Source organism: Lampris incognitus, chromosome 11, assembly GCF_029633865.1.
Source record: "Lampris incognitus isolate fLamInc1 chromosome 11, fLamInc1.hap2, whole genome shotgun sequence".
Lineage (NCBI taxonomy): Eukaryota > Metazoa > Chordata > Actinopteri > Lampriformes > Lampridae > Lampris > Lampris incognitus.
The window spans coordinates 37,362,740-37,385,868 of NC_079221.1; the positions used below are offsets into that span (position 1 = coordinate 37,362,740).

Below are 23,129 nucleotides of genomic sequence, written 5' to 3' on the forward strand. Positions count from 1 at the left end.
GACGCAGGAGGGCTGCCCACACATCTCTGCTTTGCAACCATTGTGCGACATCTGAGTGGAGAAGCAAGGAGGCTGGTCTTAAATCTGCCCCCCCCCATAAGCAGCATCCAGAGAGGGCATTTGATGAACTGAGAGCTGAATACGGTGACATCCAACAGTCCCTGGATCCGTTAGCTGACTTCTATGAGAGGAGCCAGCAGGCAGATGAATCAGCTTCTTCCTATGCCATCGCACTGGAGGCCACACTTCGTTCAGTGGAGGAGGCCCAGCGTGGGGGCCAGCCATTCACAGACCAGGATGGGAAACTAACTTGCCAGTTCCTGAGAGGGTTGAATGATGAAGAAGTTTACCTCAGGATTGCTCCCATGAGACCCAGGCTCCTGAGCTTCTGTGAACTGCAATCGGAGCTACGCCATCTGGCTAGGGAAACAAAGAAGTTCCACCCCCAGCACAAACCGACGAAACCATTCAGTCAGGTTCATGTTGCTGCGAAAGCACAGCAGGGGGGGTACAAAAGACAGGGCTGAATCAGTGAAGCCCACCTCTGAGCTCTCCGAATTAACAAGAGATAGTTAAGAAGCCAGCCCTAAATCAACAGGAGCAAGTCCAAAGGCTCACACAGCTGGAATCAAACATGGCTCTCCCACAGATGCCAGCCCCAACTAGAAGCCAGCCAGCGTGGAGAAGTGAGGGTGCCGCTGCCACTTTTGTGTGTTACCAATGTGGGAGGGCAGGACATGTAGCTAGAGTTTGTAGAGCAGTTATGCCAGTCAACAACCAGGTGCCACACCCACAGCCGCCCGCAGCGTTCCTTTGAGATGGTAATACAGCACCAGCTGAGCAGCCTTTAAACGAGGGTGCTGCTGCCACTTTTGTGTGTTACTGATGTGGGAGGGCAGGACATGTAGCTAGAGTTTGTAGAGCAGTAATGCCAGTCAACAACCAGTTGCCACTACAGACATGCTCCCTGTAAGTAAAGACGAGTAACAGCCGGAGGGCCTCAGCGGGTTCAGACACAGAGAGGGAGATCCAGCAAGGGTACAGGCAGACTGTCCTCGGGTACCGCTGACCGGCCAAGCTGAAGTGCTGACTGGCCAAGCTGAAGTGCTGACTGAGCCATAGACTGGGGTGGGGACAGAGTCGCTGCCGGCAATGACAAAACAGCAGGTTAGGGCCAGACAAAAAGATGATCCAGGGATTGGTCCAGTTCTACACTACAGGTCATTCAACACCAAGCCCCGGAGAAGTGACCGGGTTGAAGGAAGGGCAGCTCCACAGGTGCGCCTTCTTCTGACAGAGTGGAAGAGGTTGGTGGTTAGGGAGGGCATCCTCTATCACAGAGTCCAAGATGGTCAATGGTGCTCATAGAGCAGTTAGTGCTTCTGGAAAAACTGTGGATTTTGGCGAAAACAGCTCTCCATGACGACTCTGGGCACCCTGGCTTTGAGCGTACTTTCTCTCAGATGAGGGAGCGCTTTTACTGGCCCAAGATGTCCTCTGACATCAAAGCGTGGTGTGAACAGTGTGAGAGGTGCTGTCTCAGGAAGACTTCCACGGCAGGACTCAGAGCCCCCCTGGTCAGTATCCACACCCGTGTCCTGGTGGAACTTGTCTGCATAGATTTTCTGACACTGGAGAAGTCCATACGAGGGATTGAGAATGTGCTAGTCGTAACCGACCACTTCTCTCGTTTTGCACAAGCATACCCTACTAGGACCAGAGGGCTAGCACGGTGGAAAAGGTGCTGTGGAGTAACTTTTTATGTCGGTTCGGGTTCCCTGCAAAACTGCATGCAGATCAAGGTCGCAACTTTGAGAGTGCTGTGGTGAGAGATCTGTGCAAGATCACTGGTATCGTCAAGACCCATACCAGTCCGTATCATCCGCAGGGGAACGGAATCACAGAGAGGTTTAATAGGACTCTGATGGATATGCTGGGTACATTAGATCCACACCAAAAGTCCCACTGGCATGAGTATGTAGATGCCATGACACACGCATATAACTGTACACGTCATGACTCCACTGGATACACTCCTTACTTTCTGATGTATGGCCGACATCCCAGACTTCCAATCGACCTTGTATTTGGACTGTCTGAGAATGAGGTGCCATATGAGTACACTGAATATGCCCAAACCCTGCACGACTCTCTGAAATATGCGTATGACCAGACCGACCAGATGTCCAGGCAAGCCAAACAACAGCAGAAAAGACACTACGACCGCAAAGCAAAGCGCCATGTGTTCAAGACAGGGGATCGGGTCTTGGTAAAAATATGTCACGTGGAAGGCAGACAGAAGCTTGGCGATAAATGGGAGCGCCAGCCCTACACGGCCATAAAGCAACAGCCTGGCATCCCAGTGTATGTGGTCCGGTGTGAGATGGAGAGAGAGAGAGAGTGGTCCACCAGAACCTGCTGACACAGTGCATGTTTCTCCCGAGGGGGCCCCGACGAGAGCCGACTACGGGAGGGGAGAGAGAAACAGAAGACAGCCCCTCACACAGTGAATCTGAAGCAGTGGAAGATGGCGAGCCGGAGGACCTTGAGGAGGGTCCAGGCAGAGCCCAGACTGAAGGGGTGGATGGCACAGTGGGTCAAGGGGAGCTGGAAGAGGGAGAAGGCGAGTCCCAAAGGACGACTCCAGGAGAAACAGAAGATATCCCTGCTGAGATCATAGGTAGAAATAGGAGAAATCCCCTGAGAGACAGATGTCCTCCGAAAAGGTTGTGCTTGCAAGGAATGGTGGTGGAGCCAGACACTGATGAACAAAAAAGGGAACGAGGATGGAGATTGTGGCAAAGGACCAAAGCAAAAAGACTGGTGGGCCATAACTGAGCTCAACAAAGCCATGGTGCATTCACTACACTCCACTCTCACTCACACACACCACAATGTTTTTTTTTGTTTTTTGTTTTTTTGGTTTTTGTTTTGTGTTATTCTTTGGGTTAGGAAGAAAGAAGAAAAAAAAAGACTCTTGAAGTCATGTGTTTTGTGTCATTGCCATGTGTTGTTACTATCTGATGGCTGGGACGCCATCAAGCAAAGAGGGGGTGGATGTAAGATGGTGAAGGTGATATCATTTATGCTGTAATGTTTTATGTTTGAGATGTCTCATTTCTGGTTCAATTTACGAGGTAATCTGGGAGTAGCCACTGGGCGGCGCTCAGTTTGTTGATATGCCTGGTTTTGGGCTGCCGTCGTTGGTCGTGGTGACCATTTTATGTCACAACGTTTTTGATATGTTAAAGGTAAGATGTTGAAACGGGGTGCTCTGTTAAATCCATCAGCAATCCTATGTTTAAATGGTCATCCATGCAGTTTTATATGTAAATATGTGTGCCAGAGATATCGTTTTATGTTTTAGGTTGTTAGTTTGTAAAAATGGTTTTCTTTTATGACGTTTGATGCCCATGTGGCTAGCGAACTACTGAGAGCTAACCCATAAATGCTAGCTAGGCTGCTCGGGAGCTAACCCGTAAATGCTAGCTAGCTGCTCGTTCTGTGTGGCACCAGGGCTACTGTTAATTTAAAAATAAGTTGACGTTAGTGACAACGTTTTTGATATGTTAAAGGTGATGAAAGACAGCCAAGAGAAAATAAATGTGGCACTGCTCGGACCAAAGAACGCTGACTCCTGTCCGTTTCCTCCTGACTCGAACCACACCAATCAAATAACACAACGCAGAGGGAGCCAGGGAGGAGGCAAAAATACAGAGCTAGGGAGCCAGCCTGCAGAACCAAGGGCTACATACACATAAAAAGCTAATGCTGTAAATCCAGAAAAGACATTATCATTATTATTATTATTATCATCATCATCATCATCAGACGGAAAGTAGATATAATGTGTGTGCAAGAGACCAGGTGGAAGGGGAGTAAGGCCTGGAGCATCAGAGTTGGATTCAAACTGTTCTACTATGGTGCGAATAGGAGGAAAAATGGAGTAGGGGTAATCCTTAAGAAAGAGTATGTTAAGAGTGTGCTGGAGGTGAAGAGAATGTCAGACAGAGTGATGAGTATGAAGCTGGAAACTGAAGGTGTGATGATGAATGTTGTCAATGCATATGCCCCGCAAGTTGGGTGTGAGATGGAAGAGAAAGAAGAATTCTGGAATGAGTAGGATGAAGTGGTGGAGAGTGTACGCAAGGAGGAGCGAGTGGTGATTGGAGCGGCCTTCAATGGGCATGATGAAGGGAACGGAGGAAATTAGATGATGGGTAGATACATATGGTGTCCAGGAGAGAAATGTGGAAGGACAGATGGTGGCGAATTTTGCGAAAAGGATGAAAATGGCTGTGGTGAAGTCATATTTCAAGAAGAGGGAGGAACACAAGGTGACGTATACGAGTGGAGGAAGGTGCACACAGGTGGACTATATCTTATGCACTATCTCAAAGGGATCGGAGACTGCAAGGTGATGATGGGACAACGTTGCTAGGCAGCATCGGATGGTGGTCTGTCAAAAAAAAAAAGAAAAGAAGAAGTCATGCACCTTGACTTCTCTACCAATGCCAAAAATCCCCAAAATAAAATGGCTGTAGCTCTTGAATCTGAAAATGTGTAAAAAATTATCTGTTCAGAAAGGTAGCCCTTTGGAGGTTGTTTCTGAAGTATATAACCTAGGTATTATGTACAGCAATGGAGTTGCAGAAACTCAAAATCCAATGTAAACTACATTACATCCTCATTCAAAGCAGAAGTCATAAGTATACCTTTTTCCCACTGGCCAAAAAACCCGCTAACATCCGCCTTTTTACATTGACCAAAGGAGGACATTAGCAGGTTTCTTGCCATTTTTGGTTTGTTTTGGCCAGTGGGAAAAGGGTATTAGAGTGTTAAGCGGAGTGCCTGCAGCTTTGCCTTGAGCCCATCACTCAATGGAGCTACTGCCATAGGTTTTAGTAGTGGTTCAAATTTGATGATATAGTTGCAGTGTATGGGAATCTTACAATGGATAGGCATAGGTCATAGATGGACCTCCAAAATGGCCAAATGGAGTTTATAAACAGCCACTACAGTGTCCAAGACCAAATATTTTTGTACCTTCCATCTAATTAAATTAAAATAAATATAATTAAATAATCACCAAAAAAAAACAACAACAACAGTTTTTCCAATTTCAATGTCATGTTTTCTAGTGGGTATTTGAATTACACTGGCTTTCAATGTACACACACAAACTTCAAACTGGCCCATTAGTTCCTTAACAAAATTCAAAGGCAACAATAAGCATAACAAAGATGATCACGGAGCAATAACAAACATTATAAAGCATCCCACCGAACACAAGTGTGGAAAGAAAGGTAACTACTATCTTTTTGTAGGCTTGTTTTAGATCTTCCTATAGCTTAGCTACATAGCGGGAATGACAGCCATCCTCTATGCCATCTGGAGAGGTCCTGAAACACAAGTCAGCAGGGAGTCTTGCCTCTCTGCCGAACACCAGATGATACAGCGAATATCCTGTGGCATCACACTTTGTGCTATTGTAGGCATGGACCATATAACCCACATGCTGGCTCCAGCTGCATTTCTTCTTTCAGCCCAGAGTCCCAAGCATGGAGAGTAGGGTTCGGTTGAACTTCTCTGGTTGAGGGTCTCCCTGCAGGTGGTAGGGAGTTGTCAGCAATTTGCAAATTCCCATCAAGGTCAGGAGCTCTCAGATCAACCAGCTTTCAAAATCTCTTCCTTGATCCGAATGGATCTTCGCAGGTAGTCCATAATGTAAAAAAATACTTCTCCACCAGGACCTTCGTGATAACTTGAGCTTTCTGGTTTCTTGTTGGGAAGGCCTGAGCATAACGTGTGAAATGGTCGGTGACCACTAACATATTGCTTATGCTTTTTGTGTCGGGTTCCATACTGAGAAAATCGATGCAAACCAGATCCATGGGCCCTTTGCTCACTATCTGGTGCAAAGGGGCTGCTCTCTAGCAAGGACTTTTGCATATGACACATACTCCACAGTTTTTTATGTACTGTTCTGTGTCCAATGCCATTTTTGGCCAGTAAAACCTGGTCCTTAACAGGTCAGTTGTTCTCTCAATGCTTAAATGACCAAGATCATCATGCATGGACTTTAGCACCACGTCTCTGAACTCGGCTGGAAGAACTAGGCTAAGAGGCCTCCTCTCCTGAAGGTCTTTTGCTCGGCAATGAGTAAACCATCCTTCATTTCTAGTTTTCCAATCTCCCTTTTTATCTGTATCAGTTCTGGATTTGATTCCACATCTGCTGGCCATTTTCCATGCTTTAGAGCCTGTATGGTTGGCCCAATCACAGGGTCCTTGTTCTGTGTGGCTATTAGCTCTGGCCATGACATTTGTCCTAAGGAACTCACATCCAAGCACATGGGGAAAGTATAGATGTCTGGGACACATTCGGGAGATGCTCCCAACTGATCAACACATCTCAGTGGACAGTTATAGGAGACTCAGGGATGCAGACTCGCTGACAGATGGCCTTCACTCCACTCTGGGATAAAGTCACTCATTCATATGTGTTCTCCTCATTGGGCACGGCCCTCGGCAGTGGGTCAGCATCTACATTGTGCCGGCCTGGGCGATACTGCACATCGACCTTGTACGTGGACAAAGCAGCTAACCATCTGTTCCCTACTGCATTCAGCTTTGCTGTGGAGAGCACATATACGTATAAGAGGGTTGTTATCTGTACGTACTGTGAACCTCGCCCCATAAAGATAATCATGCAGTTTGTCGACCACAGCCCACTTTAGGGCTAAAAACTCCAACTGGTGGATTGGGTAAGTTTCTCAGATGAACTCAGCTTTCTGCTCGCAAAGGTGACTTGTGGCAAACCCTCCTGATACGCTTGATAGAGTACTGCACCAAGTGCCTTTAAGCTGGCATTTACGTGCAGGATATAAGGCTTCTAAGGATTTGCAAATGCCAGCACAGGTGCATGCATCAAGCAGTGGATGATCCGGTGAAATGCATCTGTGCAGGACTGATCCCATCTCTCCCCGAAGTGCTCGCTTTCCGGCAAACTTTACTCTAATCTAAGGCATGTTTCCTGCTCTTCTGAGTTGGAGCATTGCCCTTTGTGAGCTCTGTCAATGGTTGGACAATGGCTGCATAATTGGCTATAAAACGGCGATAATAGCCACAGAATCCTAAGAAGGATTGCAAGGTCTTCAAGTTGGTCGGTTGAGGCCAGCTGGTAACTGCTTCTATCTTTTCAGGGTCTGGCTCGACACCCTCTGTGGACACAATGTGTCCCAGATACTTCACCCTCGGCCAGCAGATTTGGCACTTGTCCACAGAAAGTTTCAGCCCAACCTCTCCGAGACAGTCTAGGACCTTGAGCAGTCTTTCTTCACGCTCTTCAAGAGACCTCCCGAAGAAGATCACGTCGTCGAGGTACACTAACACCTGAAGCAAGTTCATATCACCTACTGCCCTCTCCATTAACCTCTGGAAGGTCGCCGGGGCTCCACTTATTCCCTACGGCATTCTCTCAAACTCATAGAAGCCTAAAGGGCAAATCAATACCGTTTTCTCCTTGTCCTCTTTGGACATGGCTATCTGATAATAGCCACTTCTCAAGTCGGGGACGGCGAACCACTGGCTTCCTGTCAAGGCGTTCAGAGCATCATCAATGCAGGGTGTCGTATATTGGTCTGGGATGGTATGACTATTCAACATCCTGTAATAGTTCCATTTTTCTTCCTCATGACAACTATTGGGGATGCATAGGGGCTTTGGGACTCTGTTATGATACTGGCCTGCAGAAGCTCTTGGAGATGCTTTGGCACATCTTCAATGTCTGCAGGTGCAAGTCGACATGACCTCACAGAATGGTTGAAAGTCGGAGAGCTGGATTTGATGTTCCACCCCTTTGGCTAATCCAACATCCCATTCATTCATGGAGAAGACATGGTAACTTTGTGACAGTTTGTGGCAAAGTAGGTTTTTTTCCATTCTTCTGAGATAGGCGAGTCTCCAAAGTTGATCTTACTCTCATCAAACTCTGATGGGGTTGTCTCTTCGGGCAGGATGGTAGTGACTGAATCTACCAGGTGCATATGCCCAATCACAGTTCCCACTGAAACGGCTGTCTCTCTCAGAGAGTTCTGACCAAGACTCTGAAGTTGTTAATGTCCACTGCCTGTCTACACACCACCATGGGCTGAAGTGTCACGCCAGCAGGGAGTGAGGCTATTTGTGAGGAATCTACCACCAGGATTTTTTGGTCAACAGCATGCTTAAGCTCAACTTTGCACACAACTTGCACATCACCACCAGGGGGTAGAATTACAGGACCGGGTCCTTACCACCTCACACAGCCTACATCATCTTCTCCCTCCACCAACACATCCGTGCCATCGAGTGTAGTCTGGTCTTCTACATCACAACCTTGGATACCCAGAGTCTGGGTCTTGCCAATACCACTATCTCTGCATTGCTTCACCAAGCATCTGACATGACTAGCGTTGGTCCCTACAATGACAGACGGCTGATCTGCAGTCTTGGGGCTCGGGCATATGAGGGCAATGACTGTCACAGTCTGACTGGTACTGACCACCTCTGCAGGATACTCAAGATCTACTACTATGCAGCCACGGTATGGGTAGCTGAGACTGGATTCACTTAAACCCCAGAGAGCCAGCCCAGAGACAGGTTGAATGAGGATATCTGACAAGTACTTCTGGTACCAGGGTTCAAAGATGATAGTCACCTGTGAGCCACTGTCCAACAGGGCAGTGCAAGGTTTCCCATTCACTTTCAACTGCACAAGGCTAGATGGCCTGACCAAACCTTCAGGAATACTTAGACTCTCCTGCAAGGTAACTGCACCTTCTTTTTTACATCACAGTTCGGGTCGCCAGCTGAGGTATCATCTGTCTGCTGCTTGTCTTTTGACACTCTCAGGGCTTGAATTAATCTTTTGATAACCTTAGCCGGATTTTCAGAGTTGTGGCACTTCCCTGCAAAATGCCCACTCTCCCCACAATGGTAGCAGAATTTCTCCTCTGCACCCTTTGGTGATCTTCAGGGGGAACTGGAGACGGGTTTTGAAGCTTCCACAGTTGCGACTGCACTCACAGTCACTGGTTCAGTTACCCTATTGGCGACTTTCTGCTGTAGTCACTTCATTTGCTTCTTCAGAGCTGCCAGCTCAGAGTCAGGGCGGGGCTCACTGTGCAGAGATGCACTGAGGGATGTTTTCTCAGCACATTCCTGCATGGCCTGGTCTGGCCTAGTCACCACAGATGCAACTAAGGACTTCAGCTCTTTTATTTCGGTTTTCAAGCTCTGAATTTCAGCCTGTTTTACATTAGCCTCTTGCATCGCATGTACACACTGCACAGTGGAGCTGAGCTCTTTCCTTGAGGCCTCATATTTCTCCTATGTAGGTATCTCCTTCAACAGCTCAAGAAAGGTTGGTGGCTTGGCTTCCCTCTCTCTTAGGCAGAGATTAACTAACATTAAATCTGAGGCTACAGCACCTATCAACAATTGCTCTACCTGTGCTTTATCCACACACTCAGGCAGGATACCACCTCGCTGACTCACTTTATATAGCGCCTGCTCCAAATGCCACAGGAAGTCGGAGAGCTTCTCACCTGACTGCTGCTGCATTAGGCAGAATGCAAGGTACAGGTCATCTCCAGACGCTACATTCCCAAAAATATGTTCAAGGGCTTCCAGGCACTGTTTAGGGCTGACATCAGGATTGCTGGCTCGGGCTGCTTTAACTACATCAAGCGCCAAGCCTTTAAGGCTTTCCATCAGTCTGCACCTTTTCTCCTTAACAGAGCAGTCAGATGCTTCTACCATAAGCCGTGCTTGCTCTAACCAGCCTTCAAACTGTTCCTCACCTGCAGGAGTGGGCAGGGTTCCAGAGAAGAGACATAGGCGCTTGGCTTTCCTCTCTCTTAGGCAGAGATTAACTAACATTAAATCTGAGGCTACAGCACCTATCAACAATTTCTCTACCTGTGCTTTAGCCACACACTCAGGCAGGATACCACCTCGCTGACTCACTTTATATAGCGCCTGCTCCAAATGCCACAGGAAGTCGGAGAGCTTCTCACCTGACTGCTGCTGCATTAGGCAGAATGCAAGGTACAGGTCATCTCCAGACGCTACATTCCCAAAAATATGTTCAAGGGCTTCCAGGCACTGTTTAGGGCTGACATCAGGATTGCTGGCTCGGGCTGCTTTAACTACATCAAGCGCCAAGCCTTTAAGGCTTTCCATCAGTCTGCACCTTTTCTCCTTAACAGAGCAGTCAGATGCTTCTACCATAAGCCGTGCTTGCTCTAACCAGCCTTCAAACTGTTCCTCACCTGCAGGAGTGGGCAGGGTTCCAGAGAAGAGACATGGGCGCTTGGCTTTCCTCTCTCTTAGGCAGAGATTAACTAACATTAAATCTGAGGCTACAGCATCTATCAACAATTTCTCTACCTGTGCTTTAGCCACACACTCAGGCAGGATACCACCTCGCTGACTCACTTTATATAGCGCCTGCTCCAAATGCCACAGGAAGTCGGAGAGCTTCTCACCTGACTGCTGCTGCATTAGGCAGAATGCAAGGTACAGGTCATCTCCAGATGCTACATTCCCAAAAATATGTTCAAGGGCTTCCAGGCACTGTTTAGGGCTGACATCAGGATTGCTGGCTCGGGCTGCTTTAACTACATCAAGCGCCAAGCCTTTAAGGCTTTCCATCAGTCTGCACCTTTTCTCCTTAACAGAGCAGTCAGATGCTTCTACCATAAGCCGTGCTTGCTCTAACCAGCCTTCAAACTGTTCCTCACCTGCAGGAGTGGGCAGGGTTCCAGAGAAGAGACATAGGCAGTGATAACTACCATGCTGACTAGGGGGCTTTGTCTTTTCAAGCAAATCACTAAGTGCGCGCAGGATGGATTCTGTTGGGATAACGGGAGGGTCTTGGTTATTTAGGCACGGAGAGAACATGCTCTGGAGGTCCTCCTCCATCTTACCATCAGCCTGCAGCAGCCCTGCTCACTTCTTACTGAAATTATCCACAGGTGCAGGTGGGGCTTCACCTAATATGACTATAGACCACGCCTCTTTACCATCAGTAGGCAGCACTTCAGGAGGAACCTTCTCTTTCTTTAACTTCTCCCGACATTCACACAGGATCATAAACCTGTCGCGCTGCATGTTGAAAATCCTACGTCTACATGCACACGACCCAAACATTTCATTGTCTGCAGGGTCTCTTCGATTTTAGTGACATCCATATTTTCTGGGATGAGGACCATAAGTGCATGAGCCTCATCTAAAACCTCACCACAACACCAGCCCTTAAGCTCCGTCACTAGCTCAGCTTGACCTTCCATTTTCTCCAATTAGCTTTTTCCTTATGCAACTTTAATTTGTCTTGACTTTTAACTGATTCTTTTTTTTTAAAACCCAAACTATCCCAGCGGTGCCTTCATTTTACGTAGCCCCTTTTACCCCATGGCTATAGACGGCAGGGCCCTAGGTTTTCTCCCTATAATCCAATTTATATTAATCTTAGTTTGGGTTCCCTAATTATACCAATTCCCATGAAATGAATATCCTTTAGATGAATAATCAAACAAGACAAAGTTGCAACTAGAAATATTTAGTTATTGTAAAAATCAAAAACAAAAAATAAATAGTGCACTTTCACTATATCAGGCTCAATACAGTTCAAATACAAAATTAAAGTAGGTACCTTTGTCAATATTCCAAATCAAGCACATTAAACATTAACTAAACTAAAGCCGGCATCTATCAAACTAATAAAGAGGCCCTCAGAGACCCACCCTCGTTGCAGGCCTGATTTCACGTGTCCAACCGATGTCATCCTCACTCTTGCGAGCTAAACGGACAAACGTACTCACTCAGATCAGGAGAACGGCAGTTCCGGAATGTTCAGGAAATGGCGGTGCAAGCGAATGGCCCAGGCGCGGGAAAACGAGACGAAAGGCTTGCGGCTGGTGATTTGTTCCAACGTGAGAATCCCACGTAGCCAGAGGAAGTTTGAGCAAACCCTGGCGGCTCAAACCCCATCTGGTGTATCTGATCCCGTGCGAGTCTTCTTTTAATAGCTGCGTATGTTCACCGAACTAGCAAACAAGGCTACTGCATCAGCTAGCTTAGCTAACTAGCTGGCTAACGACAGTCACGTTGGACTAGAGAATGACGCAGTAACATCTAACTGACGTTCACTTTACATCCGCCAGTATCACACTTATAGCTTACGCCTTCGAATATTGTGCGATTAAACTTGTAAACTATAAGACAGACGTTTGCTACGTTTTCCAACTATCTCCTCTTAACCAGGCTTGACTCTACCATCGCACCCCTTCTCTCTTATTCTTTTGCCACTTCTTTTTCTCCCTTTTTCGCAACCGTTTGCCCCTCCCTTCACCGTGACCCTTCCCCCTTACTCCTGGTTTGCCTTACGTACAACAGGTAAGTAAAATAAGAAAACATATATAATCATATACATGTTTTCACATAGTACAACTGTAACAAAATAATAAACTTTATGAAACCAAAATAATAACCTGGTTACACGTGCTTACAAAAAAAAAATCCCCGTCTTACCTCCGGCTTGGTCGAGAAGTCCCTACAGAGTTGGCCGTGTCTGCGGGTGGGAAGCCGGATGTGGGTATGTGTCCTGGCCGCTGCACTAGCGCCTCCTCTGGCCAGTTGGGGCGCCTGTGGGGGGGGGGGCAGCGTGATCCTCCCACGCGCTACGTCCCCCTGGTGAAACTCCTCACTGTCAGGTGAAAAAAAGCGGCTGGTGACTCCACATGTATCGGAAGAGGCGTGGTAGTCTGCAGCCCTCCCCGGATCGGCAGAGGGGGGTGAAGCAGCGACCGGGACGGCTCGGAAGAGTGGGGTAATTGGCCAAGTACAATTCGGAGGGGGGGGGGGGACAGGGAACCACAGCAGATGATTTCACAAACTTTAAAAGCGATGCTTCAAAAAGTAAATGCTTCATGACTAGGCTTAGTTATAGTATTACACCCTCTTTTTTTTAAACCTGTAACACCAGGCTGTTTTTTTTGTCTTGTCAGGTTTGGCTGGTCTGACCTGCTCTCCATGTGAGTGTGCATATAAAAGAAAAGAAAAAAATGCTGTCTTTCCTACACTGACGTGTGCTCTGTGTAGGAAACACTGTAGGAGTGTGCCACTGTAGGAGCTGTCTATACAAAAACAGATTTGTGTTGGACAAAGCTGAGAAAGAAGCATAAGCCCATTGCTTCTCTTCACCACCTAAGGTAAGACCTCATCTGAGAAGCGGAGAGGTGACCCTATGTTAGAACCTCTCCCATTTACTTCTATTGTGGCCTAACGATAGAAAGCTCGTCAGTGTACATGGCATCTGAATCCTAGGCTTATAATTTAATTCATTTTAAAACTCTTTTCAGTGTTGATTTAAGAGGCATTTTTTTAAAATAGCCTTCACTTATCCAAGTCTGCTCCTGCAGTAACGTCACTGTTTCAAATTAAACAAACTAGACTTGATTTAAATATCATAACTTTGTCATTTTATTTATTAAAGTTTCATCTTGAAATTATAACATGTTTTAAAGCATACATTTGTTTGTATACATGTGTACATAAATTCGTTTATTGCAGTTAGTGTAAAAAGAACACAACTTGCCCATCCTTCATTCATTTCACCTTTGTCACTTTCAGATTTGCTCTTTTGAATCCGTGGCTTGTCCGTCTTGTTTGGTGAGATAGTGCATTGCTTAACTCTCACCTGATCTGTTGACATGTGTAATATGCACCTGCCCATAATACTACCACTGAGTTGAGCTGAACCGACGTTTTTGGTGATGCTGTAGCTCTCTGAAAAGTGTCAGTTCTAAAGTAACACCAACAAACCAAGCATCACTCTCTCTCAAAGCACAGAAACAATGCACCGCTGGGGCCTACTGCTTTTACTCCTTGTTGCTTTTGCCAGTGTTGCAGCACAGAAAAAACTCAAAACTAAGCCCCAGACGTTGGCAAGAGGTGAGTCGCTCTCACATGTTTCACACGTCTACACGGTTCATTCCTAAATATGATTCTGCAAGCATTTGTTTATTGCACTGACACATTGTGTAAATTTCTGTTCCCATGTGCGTTAACATGTGTTGTGAATCTGTCAGCTTGCCAGCCAATACGTCTCTGCTCCAATGTCACCAACACAAAATCCTGGGCATTGATTTAACTCAATAATTTTAGCAATAGTGACATCACAGATGATACATGAAGGGATTTTTTTTCTAGATAATAATCACGTAATTCCTCTTTTGTTTCTCCACCGTTACTCATTCACTCAGGATGGGGTAACAGCATCACCTGGGTCCAGACTTATGAAGAGGCTCTGATCAAGATGAGAGAGAGGTACAGTAAGACAAGGCAGGGGTTAGATGAGGAATAACATCACTGTGTTTGATTTCCCTCATAATGATCCCAATTAGAGAGTGTCCAGTAAATGAATGACATATAATGCACTACCTGGCCAAAAGTATGTGAAAACCTTTTCTAATTTGGGGGTTCAACCATTTCAGCCAGAACCGATTGGTATTAGGTGCATAAAATCAAGCACACAAGACTGCATGGCTGAAACATTGGTCGTAGAATCGGTCGTACTGAAGAGCTCAGTCACTTTCAACATGGCACTGTCATAGGATGCCACCTTTCCAACAAGTGAGCTGGTCAAATTCCTGCCCTGCTAGAGCTGCCTCAGTCAACTGTAAGTCTTGTTATTGTGAAGTGGAAATGTCTCAGAGCAACAACAGCTAGGCCATACAAGCTAACAGAACAGGACCACCAAATGCTAAAGCATTAAAATCGCCTGTCCTCAGTTGAAACACTCACTACCTACCAAGTCACAAACTGTCTCTGGAAGGAACATCAGCACAAGAACTGTTGGTCAGAAGCTTCATGAAATGGGTTTCCATGGCTGAACAGCCGCACACAAGATCACCATGCAATGCCAAGTGTTGGTTTGAGTGGTGTAAAGCACACCGCCATTGGACTGTGGAACAGTGGAAACACATTCTCTGGAGTGATGAATCACACTTCACTATCTGGCAGTCTGATGGACCAATCTGGGTTTGGCAGATGACAGGAGAACACTACCTGGCCAAATGTATAGTACCAACCATAAAGTTTGATGGAAAAGGAATAATGGTTTGGGCTGTTTTCATTGTTTGGGCTAGGCCCCTTAGTTCCAGTCATGGGAAATCTTAATGCTACAGCATACAATGACAGTCTAGAGAATTGTGTGCTTCCAACTTTGTGGCAAGAGGTTGGGAAGGGAATTTCCTGTTTCAGCCTGACAATGCCCCCATGCACAAAGCGAGGTCCATAAAGACATGGTTTGCCAATTTGGCATGGAACAGCTTGACTGGCCTGCACAGAGCTATGACCTCAATCCCATCCAACACCTTTGGGATGAACTGGAAGGCCGACTGTGAGCCAGGCCTTCTCCCAACATCAGTCCCTGAACTCACTAATGTTCTTGTGGCTGAATGGGAGCAAATCCCCACAGCCATGTTCCAAAATCCAGTGAAAAGGCTTCCCAGAGTAGTGGAGGCTGTTGTAGCAGCAAAGGGGGGGACCAGCTCCATATTAATACCCATGGTTTTGGGATGAGATGTTGAACAAGCACATGTGGGTGTGATGTTTGGGTGTCCACATGCTTTTGACCATGTAGTGTACCTTGAGTTTCATCTTCAGCCCTTATAATGACTCAATGGAGAAAGTTCTGTACCATTCACGGCTAAATTCAAAACAGAGCTGTTCACATATGTTCTGTCCTGTTTTTAAACAGAAGTCTGTGGGCTATTAGGAGGGTAAAATAAACATAACCAAGAACATTTCATGTAACACAATGTTCATAACTGACTTTTTTAGATAATCATTTATTTTACTCTTAATTGTATTTATGGATGCCATATTAGTGAGAAATTATCATCTGTGGGAAAGTGCGGCTATTGCCAGCTATCCTGGAGATTATCCCCCCCCAAGGTCCCTAAATACCAGACTACATGCGGGATTAATGTAATGTTATTTCAGAGAAAGTCAGCCGTATGCTGGAAATCCTGAAGAGAGAAGCAATATTAAATTGTTGCTAAAATGAAAACTGTAAATGTTTACTTTGTAGGACACTTAAAAACCAATCAGGAGAGAATTCGTATCTTGTGGTTGTGCCTGTTGTGTTGTGTGTTGTGTTCACTTCCATGTCCCCGCCTGTGTCTCCATAGTAAGAAGCCTTTAATGGTCATCCATCATAAAGAAGACTGCCCATTTAGTCAAGGTACTGCATTTATATATATAAATGTATATATTCAAATCACATTAGCAGCTGATGAGTGTGCGACGCAGGAAACAAGCTTGTTCTGCTATGTATTAAAAGTTTTTTCATATATATATGTATATATATATATATATATAATATATATATCCCCCCTTGGGCAGATTTAGACCTGTGTTATCATGACATATTATTGCATACTGATTGTATATTGACTGTCTGGGCCCACAGTCTACATGGCCTTTATATGCATGTCTTAAACAAGTATGGACGGTAGGCTCCTTTCAGACAGGCTGTATTCAGCTGATCTCAGCAGTAGAGCCAGATTTGAGTGATTTTGAAAGTAGTGCTTACTTACTGTCCAAGAGGGACTGAGAAGACAACGGCAGCTTCTTTAATATCTGCCCGGAAAGTCATTCAAACTAGTGTACTGTGCCCTTTATCCAGTTGCTTTCCTAGTATAGTGCCTAATGGCTGGTAAGGGAGTGTCAGATTGAACAACCTGAGATGTAAATTGGGACAACTGGGGCAACCCAAGCTGTAGAACTTTTTGTCTTTTTATTTTTTTGTGAACTGGGCTCCACAAATGCAAATCAAACAAAATCCTTTCTTTCCATAGCTCTGAAGAAAGCATTCATTAATGAGAGGTCCATCATGATAATGGCTAGAGAGGATTTTATCATGCTCAACATAATGGTAACCAAGTCCTACATCATATTCAGAGAACCTTTTTTTCTCTTCATTGAATGTTCACATATATAATGTACAATATGTCTCAGTATGCATGCTTGCTGCTTGGAGTAATGGCACATCCAGGAAACAAAAGATGAGGCAATGAGGTATAAAATATGCTCACCTCTTCTCTTTAGACATAGTGGGTATTGGATGTAGGATGTTTGGCTGCTGGAGACCAGTTGTCACTGTGTCGTACAGCGTCTAAACAGAGCAGTAGATGTGAGGTTAAGTCTGCTAACCAGGTTATCGTCCATTACTTTCTGGACAGAAGATTATCAATTATAAATCCAATGCTGACTGGACAGTTTTTACCTCTACTGTTTGAGTTGATTATGGCCACCATGCCAGACATCAGTTATGGCTTTTGGTTGAGTTTTAATGATAAAACATCTGGATGTATTTTATGTAGATACTTAACACTGTTAACAAACTAATTCTACAATAAGGAATTCACTGTGTTCAAATACACTTCTTCTTACAGCATGAAACACGAGATGAGAATTTGGCCCCTGATGGCCACTACGTCCCTAGAATCATCTTTGTTGGTAATTATTTACATTCCTCATCACATTTTGATTTGATTTGTTTTGATATACTTTGCTATTTGCCCAAGGCAGGGGGCACTACTGTTTGGGTAGCCCTGGAGAAAGGAGGGTAAGGTATCACATGTCATGGACACTTTGACTGAAAGGTTTAGCGGCACAGGTAAGTCTATTGGAATCAGTCCAATCCATTTTATTCCCAACATAGCATCCATTAGAGTTAATAGTATCCAGAAGGCCTGTCCAGAAAGGACGTCAGAGTTGTCAGATTCAGATCAAAACGAGGTGAACAAGTCTCTGTGTAAATATTTGTTTGAATCAATTTTGAACACATATATGTACAGCTTTGGCATTTTAGATATTGGCAGTGAGCTGTCATGACAAGCTATCAATCAAAGAGAAATACCCTGAACTCATTTTCAAATACCTGTGATTTTCTGAACTTTGTAGTGCTCATATGGTCATGCCTTTGGCAAGTCCCTTCCATTTAGCACTAAAGAGGCCAGTGGATGTATCAAGTGTCTTTGGGTGTATAACTTGAATTTTCTTACCCACTTTTGCCCTTTGAACTGCATCTTTGGGCAGCACAGTAGCCCAGTGGTTAGCACTGTTGTCTCACAGCAAGAAGATCCTGGGTTCAAACCCCAGGCTGTCCCAGGTCCTTTCTGTGCGGCGTTTGTATGTTCTTCCCATGTCTGTGTGGGTTTTCTCCAGATGCTCCCGGTTTCCTCCCACCATCAAAAAGACATGCATGTTAGGGTTAATACTCCTGTCTGTGCCCCTGAGCAAGGCAATGTAAAGAAGAACTGGAGTTGGTCCCCGGGCGCTGCAGCTGCCCACTGCTCCTATACAATAGGCAAGGCTCAGCGTTTTCGGGTTTTATTTTTCAAAGCCATCCAGCATGCCGAATTTCGCCACAAGAGGACACCGTTACATAACCTCAAACGAAAAGGAACAACTTTTGGATCCATGGAAACATAAAATCCGGGTGAAAATCAGTTTAAAAATCTGGGTATTTTTCGGTGAAAATCGGTAAAAACCGAAAATCCTGAGCCTTGACAATAGGATAGGTTAAATGCAGAGGATGAATTTCCCCACAGGGATTAATGAAGTACATCTTATCTTAGCTCTTATCTGATGATGTGTAATGTGTATATATGATGTATATATTTTTCTGTGTACAATCAATTACTTTAGAAATGATAACACTGACCGTTTTCAAGTGTTCTGCCCCTTTAATGCTAGAACTTCTTTCGGCTTGTTCCCTGTTTCTCAGGGGTTGCCACAGCTGATTTTTGCCCTTCATAGCTTTCTGTCTGATACGTCCCTCTCCTGCAGTCCAAATCTCCTCATGCCCTCCTCTATCTGGTCTCTCCATCTTTTCCTTGGTCTTATTATTTTTCTTTTGCCAAGTATTTCCATGTGCAATACCTTCTTTCGTATATAGTCTATGCCTCCTCTCTGTACATGTCCAAACCATCTCAATCTTGTCTCTCTCAATTTTGCATCTGTTCCCACCGAGCGTCCAGGTGGCATTATTGTATTTAGAAATCACGTCAGGACACAGCGCTGTCGCTCGACACAACCTCTACGTTGCATCCTTTATTTAGACTCACACAGCATCACAGGCAGACCCGATCAAACAACCCAGAGCCCGCAGGCATCACCAATCGATCCCAGCAAAATAGAACAGCACCAAATCAAATGCAGCACTGTCAATGTGTGCAGACATAACAGGCATAGCGGTCTATTCCGTTGCCTACCAACACGGGGATCGCTGGTTCGAATCCTCGTATTACCTCCGGCTTGGTCGGGCCTCCCTACAGACACAATTGGCCGTGTCTGCGGGTGGGAAGCCAGATGTGGGTATGTGTCCTGGTCACTGCACTGGCGCCTCCTCTTGTCGATGGGGGCGCCTGTTCGGGGGGAGGAGAAACTGGGGGGAATAGCGTGATCCTCTCACATGCTATGTCCCCCTGGTGAAACTCCTCACTGTCAGGTGAAAAGAAACGGCTGGTGACTCCACATGTATCGGAGGAGGCATGTGGTGGCCTGCAGCCCTCCCCGGCTCAGTAGTGGGGGTGGAGTGGAGGCCGGGACAGCTCGGAGGAGTGGAGTAATTGGCTGAGCACAATTTGGGGGGGGGGGGGGTTTGCCTCTGTTCCTCTGATCTTGAACATAGCTCTCACGTCTTCATTTCTCTTCCAGTCTTTTCCAGTCACTCCCAAGGACCAACACAGCATGTTCATCTCTGCTACCTTTAGCAGAGATAAATTCCCTCTCATGCTAGACGTCATATCTGCTGAAACAAAGTAGAGCTATAAGCATTCGCAACAACTATGTTGCTAAGAGGTGCAGTGACAGCCATCCTACTAGGTCTTTGGGGCAGGATGGGTAGTCACACAGCATTATGTTGTTGCCCCCCCCCTGTTTTTTAACTGGGGCAATGATCCAAGTATAATAAATAAGGTAGACCGTCCAAAAGAGAGGGGTAGAAATGAGGGCTGATGCTCTCATTCCTTATGCATACTTAATGATGGCTCTGGAGGATGAAAGTACTTTGGTACATAGCTCTTGATTCTTTTTTATTATTATTTCTATTTCGCCTCTGTCATGCTTTGCTGGAATAAATAAACGCTTCTCGACTTGGAAGGGAATTTTAGATTTTTCCTTCCCATTAAACACAAACTTCATTCTCTCTCTTTCTCTCTCTCAAGTGTCTTGCTCCTTCACTGTTATTCTCCCTCTGTCACTCTCTACCGCTTTCTTTCTGTGCTCTACTTTTCCGTCCTTCTCTTAAATTTCAAATTTTCAATTTCAGTTTCACCAGTACAACAATACATGTTTTAACTGTCCTCATATTTAAATTACATATATCCTTCCTATAGTAAATTTGTTCAATCTGTCCTGTGTCCATAGACCATGTTCTTGTCTTGCTTCTGTAAGCTCATCATAATATATCACATAACTACAGCTCATCATAATATATCACATAACTACAGAATCTGTGTTGTTACTGCAGAGTCTGGCTGCATTTTGCATGGATAAACTTTGTTGACATTGTCCAGTACTTACTATTGTTTATGAACACAGAGGCCCAGCAGTCTAATACAAAGCATACCAGCCTTATGCACTCACATTACTTGGCACTTCTTTACTAGACTTCTTTACTCATTACTTTTTACTTTACGTATTACTTTTCTCAAATGTTATGTTTAAGTGTGACACCAGAGGCCACGCATCAAGCCAAATTCCTCATATGAAAAAAAAATGTAGTTGGCAAATTAAACCTTCTGATCCTGACTCGGATTCTTCTTCCTCTCTCTTTGTCCTGTCGCTGTGCAGATCCATCCATGACAGTACGGGCAGACATCACAGGAAAATACAGAAACCACCTCTACACCTACGAGCCTGGTGACATCAAAACCTGTGAGTGGCCCTCAGCTCTCTCTGAGAAGAAAATATAGGACAGAGGATTGGGGGGGGGGGGTCCTGGTGGTTCACCCTGATAAGCACGCACGCACACACACACACACACACACACACACACACACACACACACACACACACACGCACACACCTTAATACGCATGTGTTTGGACTGTGGAAGGAAACCCATGCAAACTCCACACAGCAGGGCTAGGGTCGAATTAACCCAAAACCCTCTTGTCGTGAGGACACAATGCTAAACCTCTAATAATAATAATAGATTACATTTATATAACGTTTTATCTAGACACCCAAAGTACTTCATATTGAAGGGGGGAAACTCACCTCAACCACCACCCATGTGTAGCACCCACCTGGGTGATGCAAAGCAGCCATTTTGCACCAGAAGCTTGAGGTGTAGAGGGAGGAATCATTGAGCGAATACACAGGGGGATGATTAGATGGCCAGATGGAGACAGCCAGGTTGGGAATTTTGCCAGGACACTGGGGAACCCCTTACTCTTTACAATAAGTGCTATGGGATCTTTTTTGGGGGGGGGTTCTCCCCTTTTCTTCCCAATTGCACTTGTTTTTATGAGGACCAGAGGGAAAACTGACCCCTACCTGCCCACCAGCACCACTTCCAGCAGCAACTTGGGTTTCCCTGGAGGTCTCCCATCCAAGTCTATACCTGCTTAGCTTTTGTCATTCGGTAGAGTCAGGGTACATGTTGGTATGGCTGCTCAGTCTGTGATTGTATTAGTGTATGAAAACCCCACTTAACCCATGTTATCTAACTTACATGCTCTATTTCAACAGTGGCCAAGAACATGAGGAAAGCCATGGTCCTTCTGCACACTGAGCTCTAACATGGCTAAACTCGGACCGCCGGCCACATCTCTTTTCCACCAACTGTCCCGGAGCTGCTTGTTCAGGGGTCAGCGCTCTGTTTACAAAGTGCTATAGCACAAAGAATGATGGCATCAAATAAAAAGTTTCATTGAGAAGGTAGCACAAATAAATTGATAAATTAAAGCGTCACTGAATCCTGATGAGTCTTGGGTGTGGAGCCCTTTTTTGCTTTTTGAAACCATTTTAATGCAGAGGTGTATTACTTAACGGAAAACAAAAACATAAAAACTATAAATCCAATAACATACAACTCAAATATCACCTCACATTTTGTTTCAAGAACAGTTGCGGTGAGTGTTTGCCTTTTCCTGGCTGCCCTCTTGTTACCCTTTCGATGAAGGATTAGGCCTTTAAATTTGAATTAAAAGATTATTCACAACACCTAACATCACCACAAATGCATCACAATAAGAGATAAGTAGAAACATCTTGTGATGGGAGCGTGTGAGTTAACTTGAAGGCTCGATATTCACACAAACAGCGCCAACAACTGACAGCACCTTGATAATGTGTACTGGAATTAAAATGACACAGTATGAATGTCAGTTCACAGAATATCACGCTAATGTAAAACAAGTGATCGCAATTTACCCTCTGGCATTTTGTAGACCTTACTGTGAAAAGGTTTAAACTTTCTTCCAATTTACAAATGTGACTCACACGAATACAAATACAGGCGGGAATAAAAGCCTGTTGGGGACGTTACATGGCTGAATAACCATTAACACCTTGATAACTATAAGGAAGGACTTTCTATGTATCGCCTCCCAAGTATAACAGGTTATACACTGCTCAAAAAAATAAAGGGAACACATAAGCAATGCAATGTAGCTCCAAGTCAATCACACTTTTGAGATATCAACCTGTCCAGTTAGGAAGCAACACTGATTTGTGAATCAATTTCACCTGTTGGTAAATTGTCTAATTTCCACCTGGTGGAAATTAGACAATTTGCAAGACAACCCCTATAAAAGGAATGGATTTGCAGGTGGTGGCCACAGACCATTTGCCTGTCCTCATCTTTTCTGGCCGATCTTTGGTTAGTTTTTCATTTTGCTAGTGCCCTCACCACTAGAGGTGGCATGAGGCGGTATCTGCAACCTACAGAAGTTTCTCAGGTAGTGCAGCTCATCCAGGATGGCACATCAATGCGTGCTATGGCAAGAAGATTTGATGTGTCTCCCAGCACAGTGTCCAGAGCACGGAGGAGGTACCAGGAGA

The 23,129-nt window shown here is 45.2% G+C and overlaps 1 protein-coding gene across 1 annotated transcript; it reads left to right on the forward strand.

The window, feature by feature from the left end:
• The first annotated feature begins 13,134 nt into the window (after positions 1-13,134).
• Positions 13,135-22,006, forward strand: LOC130121260 (anterior gradient protein 3-like). Its single transcript, XM_056290141.1, has 9 exons — positions 13,135-13,255; positions 13,677-13,715; positions 13,891-13,997; positions 14,309-14,372; positions 16,241-16,293; positions 16,910-16,986; positions 17,507-17,570; positions 20,913-20,996; positions 21,816-22,006. Exons 3-9 carry the CDS (start codon positions 13,901-13,903, stop codon positions 21,863-21,865), a joined length of 489 nt encoding a protein of 162 aa, XP_056146116.1. The 5' UTR covers positions 13,135-13,255; positions 13,677-13,715; positions 13,891-13,900; the 3' UTR covers positions 21,866-22,006.
• Positions 22,007-23,129: the final 1,123 nt, after the last annotated feature.

Coding starts and splice junctions, on each gene's coding strand:
- LOC130121260 (XM_056290141.1), top strand. CDS start 13,901: ATGCACCGCTGGGGCCTACTGCTTTTACTCCTTGTTGCTTTTGCCAGT. Junction 13,998..14,308: donor GCCCCAGACGTTGGCAAGAG/GTGAGTCGCTCT, acceptor TCATTCACTCAG/GATGGGGTAACAGCATCACC. Junction 16,987..17,506: donor TTATCATGCTCAACATAATG/GTAACCAAGTCC, acceptor TTCTTCTTACAG/CATGAAACACGAGATGAGAA.